This window comes from Spermophilus citellus (genome assembly GCF_964194105.1).
Source record: "Spermophilus citellus genome assembly, chromosome: 2".
Lineage (NCBI taxonomy): Eukaryota > Metazoa > Chordata > Mammalia > Rodentia > Sciuridae > Spermophilus > Spermophilus citellus.
Window position 1 is genome coordinate 202,478,539 of NC_138183.1, and position 13,085 is coordinate 202,491,623.

At 46.3% G+C, this 13,085-nt stretch overlaps 1 protein-coding gene across 10 annotated transcripts in view; it reads right to left on the bottom strand.

Annotated features, from left to right (window-relative positions):
• Positions 1-1,039: 1,039 nt before the first annotated feature.
• DENND2B (DENN domain containing 2B) overlaps positions 1,040-13,085 on the bottom strand; it is a 154,407-nt gene continuing 142,361 nt past the window's right edge. For all 10 annotated transcript variants that reach the window (XM_081263942.1, XM_081263941.1, XM_081263940.1 and 7 more), the window contains 7 exons: positions 9,643-9,791; positions 5,993-6,170; positions 5,667-5,708; positions 4,284-4,395; positions 3,385-3,624; positions 2,444-2,530; positions 1,040-1,861 (listed from right to left, as the gene is read on the bottom strand). In XM_081263942.1, the coding sequence (XP_081120068.1) occupies positions 1,827-1,861; positions 2,444-2,530; positions 3,385-3,624; positions 4,284-4,395; positions 5,667-5,708; positions 5,993-6,170; positions 9,643-9,791 (843 nt within the window). In that variant the 3' untranslated portion in view covers positions 1,040-1,826. The remainder of the gene's footprint in view (positions 1,862-2,443; positions 2,531-3,384; positions 3,625-4,283; positions 4,396-5,666; positions 5,709-5,992; positions 6,171-9,642; positions 9,792-13,085) is intronic.

Genomic DNA, 13,085 nt, shown 5'->3' on the forward strand with positions numbered 1-13,085 from the left:
TGATGAGTACTGGGGTTTGCTACACACTACTATGAATTTTCTAGTTAGTCCCTCATTTTTTTTTTCCTTGTGCTGGGGATTGAACCCAGGGCCTTGTGCATTCGAGGCAAGCACTCTGCCAACTGAGCTCTTCCCCCAGCCCCTAGTTAATCCCTCTTATTTCTCATCCTCAACTGAAAACCCAGATTTATGAGGCCTCAATCCCTCCCTTTCTATTCTTGGCAAATGCCAAAGCCAATTTTGTTGGAAGCTTTTTCCAGAGAAGGTGATTTTGTCTCCTCAGAAGACAAACTCTTAACTTGGCTTTATGATTCCCATTCCAGAGACAGGCTGGGACCTGTGTAGGTGTCAGTGGAGATGAGGGAAGAAAACTCCTGTTTAAATAGGCTATGGTGGAAGGTTACAAAACCTTCATAGTTCAATCCTACCAGACCCAAACCCAGAATCAGTGAAGAGAGTTCCATAAATGCCTCATCTTGGGCATTTTCAAGGTCTCTACTTTCTATTTTCAAGGTCTTGGTGGGTAGAAAGCCTAAGTCACCATTTTCCCCCACCCTGCTTTTTTCCTTCCTCTTCATGGAATATACTAGGACTTTCTGGATGCAAAAGAGGGTTCTGAAGGAAAAACTATTCACAGAATGACATGGAAGCATCACAGGCAATGGGTCAAGGGTATGAGCCACCCCAGGGTTGGCAATGGTTGTCAGGATACCCAATGGTGTCTTTAAGGGCTTCAGAATGAATACCAAAATGTTAAGATTCACCTAATGATAGAGGCAGAGGGCAAGAAGTATTATTTCCATCACTGGAAATACTCTATTTGAGTCTGAAAAGTAGGCTACTGGAGAGGGAAGCCGAAGGAGAACAATGTAAGACTTGTCATACAACCAGGCCAAAAGAACTCTATATCAGGGGTGGTCAGTGACCCATAATAAAACTAACCCCTTATCAAGTGCTCAGCTTCCTGCATGATGGTATTTCATCCCTGATTGACCTGTCTCAGCCCATTCCCAGAAGAGAAAACTCCAGATAATGAAGCCAAGGAACACATGGGCTCTTGGGCCCAAATGACTGTACATTGTTTATTGAGAACACCTGTAGATGGTGGGAAGGAGGGATGCCCTGTACCGCATCATGGCCACCATTGACTGGGAGCCAGGCCCAGAGAGCACAGGCAGAGCTGGGGGCTGGGCTTCCCACGACTCACTGACCATCTCTGAGGGGAGGAGGAACAAGAGAGAACCAGGCCCAAGAGCCTGATGCCATGTTGCAAATGGAAAATGAATGGCCTCTGCCTTTCAAAAACAGAGGCTTAGGGGAGGGGGACTACTAGAAAAAAATATAAAACTCTAAGATTACCAAAAAAAAAAAAAAAAGGTCCTCCTGTACATCATAACAAGATAGCACTCGCTCTCCAGAGCCCAAGACTGGCAGCAGGGGCCCCAGGCAGGCAGGCAGGCAGGCCAAAAGCCTCCAGGGAAGATCAGTGGTTTGGCTGAGACAGTCAGCTGCACATAATTGGCCAGTCACCAGCACCCAGCAAAACTCCATCCATGCTCAGACAGGGCAGGAAAGCACCCGGCCACTTGGGAATATACAAATATTTATCAGATTCTCTTTGCTTGTTACAAAAACAGTTAAAATAAAGCTTACAGCAGATTATTTACAAACAGTATCCTGGGATATGGTGAAGGCACAGGTGGGCTGGCTTGGAGGTGGGTCTGTGGGAGCAGAGCAGACGCAGTAGCCCAGAAAGTCCCAGGCTGGGCCCTCTCCCTAGGCTCCAGGTTCTGCAAGGCACTGGACTCTGCTACTGGAAAAGGGGTTTAATTCTTTTTATGAAGAAACTTCATTTTGTTGCCTGTGGGCCAGAGAGGGCAATAGTAAGAATATTAAATGATATTTCTTCCAACCTCATTCCCACTCCTTGCAACCCTACCCTTACCAGTAGGAAACAATTAGAAAAACTACAGTACAGCTATGATAGCTCTCATCAGTGTAGTGAAAACATTCCAAAATAAGGGCACCAAGTATTAATCACTGTGTGGCTTTGGGAAAGCCACTTCACCTGCCTGGCCTCAATTTCCCTTTAAACTGAGAGATGCTATTATTCTATGATCTAGCTGGCTGAGCTTCTTGATGTGGTGGAGGTTTGCTGGAAGGGCAAAGCTCATTGGTCCTAACAATCCTCATATTCACACAGGAAGTCAAGCATCCTAAAAGACTTAGGTGATAATCCTTGGTTTCTCTTTGTTTTAAAGTTTGGTAAGTCTTGGGCTAAATGCCCTTGGAGTAATGTCTGGGAACCTTCTCTTCATTCCCCAAGGTATTTCTTCCTGCTCTCTATGGTACTACATATATACCTGTTGTCACTAATTTAGAGTGTTTGGGGATGCAGATGCTCTCCCTCTTTGATGAATATCTATATCATTTATCTACTTACCCAAACCTCGGAGAAACTTATTCATTCCACTTTGCTCAGTATCAGGGAGCTCCTCTAAGTACTGTTCTACTCGCTGCTCAAAGAGACCTGGTTAAGAGAAGAAATAGGAACATGGAAAAGAACAGTCACTGGAAGTCTGTATGATGAACCATGGGTCAGATATGCCAAAAGAGAAGTAAAGCATCTGGGATTATAATTCATAAGAACATTTTATCAGAATTCAGACTGGCTCATCTAAAGTATTATAAGTAGCATCTCATAGATGTTCTCTACTGACAGCAAGAAAGCCCTCCATAGCCTGCCTGGAGTGCACATTATGGTGAAGATCCTGTTCTACATTTCAGAGCAGCCCAGAGTGGAAATCTCTAGCTTCTTACAACTCTACCATGTTGTTTCCAACAGTTTTGTTAAACTAAATAGGTAGTATCAGTGGACAGAAGAAATAATATCCCTTGAGGTTAGATATGAAGTCTTGAGGTTAAAAAAAATGCTAGAGAGAGAGAGATGCTAAAATAACTAGAGACAGATAACCATCTAGCCTTGAATGGGGACTGCCAACAACCTAAGACAGCTAGTCTAATTATCTCTAAAGAAATTCCTAACCCCTGGGTCTTCAGAAGTTCCCAAATTTCTTAACCTGGTTCTTTTCTCTGAACAAGATAGCTATCTGAGCAATCAGTGTCAGGATGCTCCTAGGTGGAGCATTTGTAATCTCACTATCTAGCCACATGGCTCCCATCTGTGCACAGCCTTGTGAAAAGCATTTACTGGGACAGGGAAAGAAGAGAACCCCTTGAAAATTTCTATCAGAAGAAAAAAAGTCCGTCCCTAGCTGACACCCAAGAGCTTCCATCACAGTAGCTAGTTATTCAGCTTTGCTGGCAAAAAATAGTTTAGAGAAGAAGGCCCATAACCCCCATCCCAAGCTCCTCTGGCCTTACCCTTTGCCCGACATTTCCTTAGCTCCCTGTCTTGGATGAAGCCAGCAAACATTTGAGACTCCATAAAAACTTCGAGAAACCGGCGGATGCTTTTGGAGGCTACAGACTTGCGGAAGGCCTCACGCTGAAAGGCCCTCTCCCCTTTCTCACTCTGGGTCAGAAAGAGGGAGTAGTGCCCAATAGTTTCCACAAAGAACCGGATAAACACCTCTGACACAAGCCCATTGAGGGTATTACATTCTGGAAGGAAAAAAACAAATCTTGAGGTTCAGGCTGAGAGCTATAGGGCCTCCCAATCACTGGTTGGTGTAGTCTCCCTCTCCCCAACAAAACTTCCAGCCAGCACCACTTATCTGTTCTTTTTTTTTTAAATTTATTTATTTTTCTATCTATTTATTTACTTATTTTATGTGGTTCTGAGGATCAAGCCCAGTGCCTCACACATGCTAGGCAAGCACTCTACCACTGAGCCACAACCCCAGCCCCCACTTATCTGTTCTTGAAACTCTCTAGTGCTCACAGGCTGTGAACTACCCCTGAGCTCTTTGAGGTCATAAATTGTACTTCAGCAAATGCTTGCAAATGAATGAAAGTAGAAATCAGAGATTACAGCATCACTTTCCCCACATCCCTCACTTTAAGTGATTTTCCTGGCTTCCCATGAAGAGGAAGATCCTTCCATCTCCTGCAGTGGCTTATGGCAAGCTGAAGAGGAGGACCAATTAGTTTCCTATCAGCCAAAAGAGACTCTGTTGTTGCCATGTCTTTGGATTTTCCTTCCAAAACCTCCTGGAGTAGAAAAGGTACTAGAGTGAGACCAAGGTCCTACACTTGGAGCCTTATTATCCAGAAACGTCTGGTACAGACCAGAGCCAGATCTGCCAGGGAAGCCTTCTCACCATCATCGGAGTCACTGTCTGAGTCCTGGGAGATGAGTTCATTCTTCCGCTCTAGAGCCTGCTCCAGAGCTGCTTGCAACTTCCTAGGTAACAACGTGTCTTCATCATCCATCTGCAGTAGAAGGAAGACACAGAGATAATAATCACAGCTGAGATTGATGAATATTTACTGTATGTTAAGTTTATACAAAAACTTAAATATAAAATTCCATTTAATTCTCCCAATAACTCCAATACTATATTATCAGCCTCATTTTATGATGAGAAACTAAAGCACAGAAATGTTAGAAACATGCCCAGGTTACAAAGATTAAAAAATACCAGAAAAATGGCCAGGGATGTGGCTCAGTGGTGAAGTGCTTGCCTAGCATGTGAAAGGTCCTGGGTTAAATCCCCAGTACTAAAAAAAAAAAAAAAAAAAAAAAAAAGACAAGCAATTTAATTGCCAGGTGCAGTGGTGCACATGTATAATCCCAGTGCCTCAGGAGCCTGAAGCAGGAGAATCACAAGTTCAAAACTAGCCTTAGCAACTTAGGCTCTAAGCAATTTAGTGAGACCCTGTCTCCAAAAAGAAAGAAAGAAAGAAAAAAGGCTGGGGATGTGGCTCAGTGCTTAAGCACCTAAGCACCCATGGGCTCAACCCCTAAAAGAAAAAAAAATGGCAGAGCTCATCATGGCCAAAATCAATGTTTCTCCATCTCTTCAGGTGGAAAGTACAGTGAGCTCAAGAAAGGGCGACTGGCCCAACCTGCGTCTTTATATGAGGCTGGGCTGCCATTCCTGTCTACATTCTGGTTCAGTGTCCATATATTGATATCTTGCACCTGGGAATCCTCAGCTCTATCAGTGGAATGTAATAATAGACTGTCCAATCCCAAAGGAGACACACTGAGGTATATTCCTTATAGAAAGCCAGTAGGATTACCATGAATAATAAAGGCTTTCTACAGTTATCAACAATGATTGCAAACTTGAAATTACAAAGCACACTCTAGTGATCTGTGTAATCCCCAGCAACATTTTAAGGCAGGTATTATCACCATCTCTGTTTTGCAGATGAGAGCACTGGCTCAGAGAAGTTCAGAGGCCTGTCCAAGACCATGTGGCTCAAAGGTGGCAGAACCCAGAGGTCAAGTCTTCAGACTCCCAGGCCCTGTTGTTCACACTTCCACACTGCCTTCCAGAAGCTAATGATGCCAACCAGAAAGGCTTGCTGAGGTCAAGATCAACTTCTCCGGGTCCTGTCTACTGTGAGTATAGAGCCTGGAGCTCAACAGACAGACTGTGAAGGTTGAGTTGCATGATGGTGCAGGATGCTTCGGAGCCTGAGTCTGACAAGCACCCAGCCAAGGGTAGGCACTGTCTGCACTGCATTGCTCTTACCTGTCGGATGAACCGGTCAGATCCCAGATTCACCATCAGTGCCTGAGAAAAGGAGTCATTAGTGGCAGTGGTTCAGGGAATAAGTCCTGCAATGCCCTCTGCCAAGCCTCCAGACCCCACCCCCACCCCCAAATATTCCCAGGGTCAGATGTCAGGAATAGTTCCAGCAGGGATAAACCTCCAGGCAAGAGAGGACAAGAACTTGGATAGAGAAGCCTAGAGGCCACAAGTTCCTAGTAGTCTTTCTCCCTTCCCCCTCTGTTCTCCTAGGGCTTTGTTCCTTCCCCCCACAACCCTTCCCCCCACTGGTTCCCTAGATAGCCCACCTCCTCCACAGGCAGCTCCTTCAGTTTGGGGAGGGAGCTGGAGAGCAGGCCAACCAGGAAGGGGGTGGGACAGCAGACGATGTCAATCATGGAGGCCGGGAGGACAGGAATGAAGGTGTGCTGCCAGGAGAAGGGGTAGAGCAAGGCCACCACCGCATGGGAACAGCTGGACAGGGTACTAATGGACAGACAGACAGAACACCTGAGCCCAGGCCCAGCACTTTAAGAAAAGGGTAATTAGAGCCTGCTGGGAGCTCAGGACACATTTTGATGTTAAACCTCCCAGTGTAACAAAAATGCTAATGGGATTCAGGGGTCTGAGTCAGCCCCTAAAAGTGGAGAAGCCGTGCCTACCCATTGCTAAGGGCTTCAAGGACACTGGTGCTACTCTCTTTGGGGACTCCACCAAGAAATGATGATGAAGGTATGTAGCAGCACTTAAACATAAAAGGACTCTCTCTTGCATACACGTACACACACACAAAGGGCCACCTAGATGCACAAATAGGCCTAAGCTGGTGGATTTATCAGCTCAAGACAGGGAGTACAAAGGGTAAGATGGGCAAGAGTTCATCACAAATTAATAGTCTGTAAGACCCAGAAGGTCTTGCAGAGGTCATCATACCAGTTCCACATTTCAAAGCTGGGGCCAGAGATATCAGGGTCAGTTTGATCATAAGTGGAAGAACTGGGACACAACCTGTTTTGCTATTTCCAAGCCCAACACTACTACTGCTCTGCCCTCTTGCTTTCCACTCCTCCCAATGACAATCATCTGACTGAGGAGGGCGTGCAGAGAAATCAGAAGGTAAGGTTCGTACCATTCTTGGCAGGCTAAAGGTACCCATTCCCCTTTTTCCTCTCAGGTCCCTATAAGGTCATCCCTCTCCTGCCCTGGAGGGGGCTCCACACCCACAGGGATACTAATCAAGCTGAATAACCAATGGGAGACAGAAGTGGGACTGGGTGCACAGAAGTGGGACTGTGCACAAGTAGGTACACAGTCCCCACAAGTGCTGAGGACTGGTGTGGGGATCCAGTAAAGACAGGAAAAACACTGGCCTCAAGGGCCCCCCCATCACTTAGTAGGAAAGTCAAAGATCATCCCTTAAAAGCAAGATCCCCATCTCATTAAAAAAACAAAACAACAACAAGGGGGAAAAAAACTCTCTCTTAGGGCCCATATGACAGATGAGGACACAGGGTCCTATAGTCCGGCTCATTTTCAAACATGATACTACCTCTGCATCACTGACCCCACCTATCAGACATAAAAGCCCTGGCTACCTGAGCAGCTGTGGTAGGACTCTCACTCTTTACTTTTAACTACCACCAGAGAGGGAACTTGGATCCCATTTATGAAAAAAACAAACCACTTTTTCTAGAAGGACCTCTATATATTCACAAATGCTTGTCAACCAGGGCCTTGCATGGCTGTCCTGCCACCCTATGGACACCTAAAATACTACTTGGTCTACAGACAGAGACACATGTCCTGGCTTGATAGCCTCTACCCTAGAGAAAGCATGAGAGTCATCTGGAAAGACCTGGAAAAGAGCAATCAGGGGCTGAGGTTGTAGCTCAGTGGTAGAGCACTCACCTAGCACATAAGAGGTTCCTCAGCACCACATAAAAATAAATAAATAAATAAATAAGGTATTGTGTCCATCTACAACTGAAAATAAAAGGTGGGGGGGCTATCAGGCTCAGAGGACACACTGATCCCCACAATCCCCTCTAAGGAGCCAAAAGCTTGGAGGCAAAAGGTTTCATAAAACCTCTAGGGCCAATTAATGCAAAACCATCTTCCCACAAATATATCAGAACAATTCCAGAGTGATAAAGGACTTGTGGAAAACCTAAAATGTGGACATGAGCTGCATTAGCTGGCTAGACCTACCACAGTTCAGCCTCCATATTCCATCATATCACAGGGCTGCCCACCCTTCCCCGGTCTAATCAGGCAGACCAAAATGAGGAGAACAAACATCTTTTCTAAGACCCAGGACAGGCAGAACTTGAAATGTTGACTGGACCAAGAACAGTACCCTGGAGTATTTTCCTTCTGGAATGGGCTCAGAGGCAGCTGCAACTACCGGAAACAATAGCTGTATTCAACAGCCCTATGGGAGCTGAGCTATGGTGGGGGTGGAAGAGAGGAGGCTCAGCCCCAAGTGGGGGCAAAACCTTCAGGAAAGGAAACCTCAAAGTCCAGGCTCTAATAGGGCCACTACAGTCTGGCCAGGCCCAAGCACCATAGCTGGGCAGCCAGGGACCTTGTGACTGACAATGAACATGCCCCAGAAAGAAGAGGCAGGGGTCTCCAGGTGCTGCTATACCCAGCTGATTCCAGCTGCTAGGATGGGTCCCTCCACAAAGACCTGACAGGCCATGAAACACCTAGACCATAGAACACAGCAGCACTGAGGCTGACAGATCATGTGAAGGGCACTGTCCTAGACCCTGGCTATTTCTGAGTCAGCAGCTCTAGTTTTCTTCCTTTCTTTTCCTGGGATGAGGACCTGGGTTCCTGCCCCCATTCACTCTGAAAGCAACTAGAAAACCATTTCTCCTGCTCTTCTCAGTTACCCCCTCATAAATACAGAAGGAAATATCCCAGGGATTTGGGACTTAATGGGGGACAAGCCAGGAAGATAATTTTTCTTCACTACCTTCATCTCAGCACCTGATACATGATATGGCACATTGCAGGTAGCTTACTGTCTAAATGACTGAATGAATTCTGCCACTTTAGAGAAACCAGTGCTTGTGATAAGAGTCTGACAAAAAGAACACACAGCATCGCCAACATTGTATCCTCTTCCTGCCTGCCCCCCCCCACACTTTTTTTTAAAGCTCAACTACTATGAAGGTTTCTGTCTTCTTCCTTCCTTGAATACTTCATGTTCAGTGACTATCCACTTCTGCTCCACCACCCCTCCCATGGTCTCGATCAGACCTTTACCTCTAAAATCACAAATGACAACACTGTGGACCAAGACTTATGATCCACCAGTTATTTCCTTACTTCTCCTAAACCAGCTCCCCCTAGCTCCCTGGTACCTCCAGTCCCTGGACATCTTTGCTCCAGTCTGGTTGGCCAACCTTCTGCAATTACCCTCAATGCACTCACCTCACCTTCTCCCCCAAGACTCAGCCCTGGGCCATTCCATTCCACTGCCTGTTCCAGGTATACCTCAATCAGCTCCTCACTGACTGGCTCAACACTCTTCATACAACAGCTCTTTCTAGAGTTCACCACCTTCCTCAGCCTATCTTCTACAAAGGTGCCCCTTGTTTCCCACCAGAGGGAATGTGGCCATCAGTAGAAATCTCCATTTCTTACTCTTTTCCATATAAATATATCTGCAGCTGTGCATTTGTAGCTGCTGCAAAGAAGAGTCTTTCTTCTTCCTCAGGCCAATTACTCCACTGGGTTCTGAATTATGCCATCTTTTGTGATCTCCAACGCTGCTGCTTCAACCATCCTCTCTTCCCAGGTTTGCGAACTTTTCTCTATTTGGATTTTAACACACACACACACCCCACACACCAATACTACAGTATGGCACACAACCAGGACAGGTAATCTCTTGAATTAATTAGTGGGTTGTCTCCTCCCTCTTCTTCCATGCCCTGCTGGGCCCTACCTGAGCTTATCTGCTACAAAAATGACCCGGCGCTCCAGCAGCAATGAGGCAAAGATTCGGATAAGCTGGCGCACACTGAGGCAGGTAAAAAGGCACTCAAAGTCCACATGCTCCAGCCGGGAGTCCATGGGCCGCCGCAGCTCTAACACCTGTGGGAGAACAATGAAGAAGTGGGTGGAAGCAGGCTGGTTGGGGGGCACATGGCAGCTGTTGCCTTTCTCATCCTGTCCTTCCCAGGGTTCCAAAGCCCCCACCACTAAGCAATAAGGCCTGGTCTCCCCTCCCCTAAGGCTATAGCTCTGCTCACATAGTATTCAAACACCAGCCTTCAGGCAAGAGGGTTAACTGTGAAAGTGGGGAGGCTCCAGAGATGGAAATAAGGGACACTTACAGGATTTTAGGAAAGGGAGGGTTGACTGCTTTTACAGATAAAAAGAATGAGGACTCATCTGCACAGTCTTCCCCATCCTTTGCTCCTCTCCCCAAGCAAAGGTCTTGGCCCACATGCTAATCAGACACCACTATCGATCACTGCTCTTCAGGCCATAAGATGAGCAACATCTCCAGATCCCAGGATTCTGGTCTCAGCTATCTGTGGGAAGGCAATGCTGCTGTCCTTGTTGCCATTTCCCCTCCCTTTCCTGCTACAGCTTCCTTCCAGAGGCCATTCTGGCCTTTATCTCTATTATCCTAAGACTCATGCCAGGGACAAGAAAAACACAAGGGTTAGCTAGTCTAAAAACCTTGCCAGGAAGCAGGATTGTCTTTATCAGGGCTGGGCCAGGCCTAGCTGTCCTCCCTGCAAAGTCTGTTTGTTCCAAGGTCAGTGCCACAGCTCTGGGGGGACTTCTCTGGGGGCAGTCATGGGCGTGAGGGGTAGCAAATTACCCCAGCTATGACAGTGGGAGCAGCTACTAATACTGAGGCTGTGCCAAAGCAGCTGTGGCTGGGGTGTACCTAGTTTCATTCTTTGTTCTTCAGTGTCTGTGGGCAACAGGCTTCCTGAGAACTGGGGTGAAAAATTCAAATACCCTCTTATAGCCCTATGATATCAGCGCTAACTCTTCTTTCTCCCCACCCTCTCTGGGTTATGGATCAAACCCAGGGCCAAAAGTATGCTAGGCAGGCATGCTACCACTGCACCACATATCCCCAGCAAGAGATAACTCTTTTTAAGGGGCATTTACCCCACGCCACCTCATTTGTTCCTTGAGGTCTAAGCAAATGAAAGAATTCTAACTCCTAGCTCAGTATTCATTCCTCTGAGCCCTAGAAAAGCAGCAAAATGGACACAAGTGGTTGCAATAATTGGTTTACATTGTTTCTTCTGCCAGATGGTGAATTCCCTGAAGGCCCAGTGACTAGCATGATGCTAGGGACACCCTAAGTGCTCAGTCAATATGGGCGGAAGGAATGCTCTACCGTGATTTTGCCAAAAGCCTCTATATCTTCTCCAGTCCCTGTCCCTCTATATCTTCTCCAGTCCCTGTCCCTTTATATCTTCTCCAGTCCCTGACCCCAGAAGTCCCTTCTGAGAGCCTCATATGTAGCTCAACAAGCTCTGCTCTCCAGCACCCAGCCCTACTCTCTCACTGTCCCAGAGTATCCAGGCCCCCCAGAAATCACCCAGGATGCTTACATGCCCTCTTTTCATTCATCCCTGCCCTCAAGGAGATCTTGAGATTACAATCCAGAGGAGCTGAGTGAACCTGAACAATCAATCACAGTCCTGAGGCTGGTGTTAGCATAGGGGGAAAGTTGCAGGGCATATAGGAAAGGCCCAAGGCCCGGGCTGGAGAGAGATAGTGAAGCATCTCAGAGCAAAGGCTGTTTGACTTAGACTCTGCAGAGAAAAGAAGGTGAGCTTCTTCTGAGCAAAAGCAAGCAGCGCTCAGGGAACACTAAGTAATCCAAGTCAGGGAGATGAGAACAAGTCCCATGAGGCAGCTAGGCCAGATCCTGAAGAACTGCCAGGTACAACATTGGGCTGTCAGGGAAGGGACAGCTGTCCTACCCCCAGACCACTCATCAAGCCTAAAGTCCCTCTAATGGGAGGGCAGAGAAAAAGAAGCCATGAGAAAGACTGTCAGTGGGTATTTATCACTGCCCAACAAACCTATGTTTTTAATTGGTCCCTCTCCCACTCTCTGCAACAACTAACAACTCCTAGAATCCAACACCCACCTCTTACTCTCAAGAGGAGGACTGTCCTTTCTATTTTGAGAAAACAGGCAACATCAGATGAGAATCTAAAATTACAAATAACAGTCCTATCTTCCTCTCCTAATAAAAGTCATTTCCCCAGAAGAGTTAGCCACTTGTGTCTTCTCAGTGTCAGTCTCATTGTCCCTGCTCTCTCCTATATCTTCCTCTAGCATCCAAACAACCCTCCAGCATCTAAACAGTTGTCTTTAACAGATTCCCCTGGATCCTCATTTCCTGTCACCTCCTGTCCCCCATTCCCTATTATCTTTTCACAGCCAAGCACCTCAAAAAGTTGTCTACACATGCCAGGCACAGTGGCACATGCCTATAATCTCAATAGCTTCAAAGACTGAGGCAGGAAGATCACAAGTTCAAAGCCAGCCTCAGCAAAGCCCTAAGCAACTTAGCAAGACCCTGTCTCTAAATAAAATATATATAGGATTGGGGATATGACTTAGTGGTTAAACACCCCCTGGGTTCATTCCCTAGTACAAAAAAAAAAAAAAAAAAAAAAAAGAAAAAGAAAGGTTGTCTATACAAGCTGTTCCCACTCCCATTTCCTTCTCAACTCACTCTACCCAGGCTTATGGATCCCCACCCCCCTTCTGAAATTCACTCCTGTCAGGTATTTTGCCATGCCTCATCCTGACCCCTGATGGTATCAGACTCACCTGATCATTCCTCACTGGAGGACCTAGTCCTAGGATCTTTTCTCTTCCCTATCTACTACGCAGGCTTTTAAGTTTCCATTAACATTTATTCCCTATTTCCAATCAAACACTGGGTAATTGCTTCTAATTCTAACATATATTTCAAATCCATCTACTTTTCATTTATAGTCACTTTTCCAGTTCCACTCCTGGATCCAGGCTACTACCGTCTCTTGCCCATACTACCACAGCAGTATCCTAACTGGTCTCCCTGTGTTGTCATCTGTACAGCAGAATGGCCTTTCAGAAACCTATAGATCTTATCAAATCCTGTTTTAGATAAAATCCAAAACCCTTAACTTGGCTGTTTTACGCCCTAGCAGGAACACTAATGGGGTCTTTGCCTGCCTATCCACTCTCCACACCATCCTTTCAACCATCCTTAGCCTTTTTTCAGTTCCTTAACTGACATATGTTCTTTCCTAGCTCCTGGCTTTGTATATGCTATTTCCACTACCTAGAATAATCTCCCATCCATGCCCTTTCTCTTTCAGTCTTCCTCTTTCCACTTCATTCAGCCACCTTCTA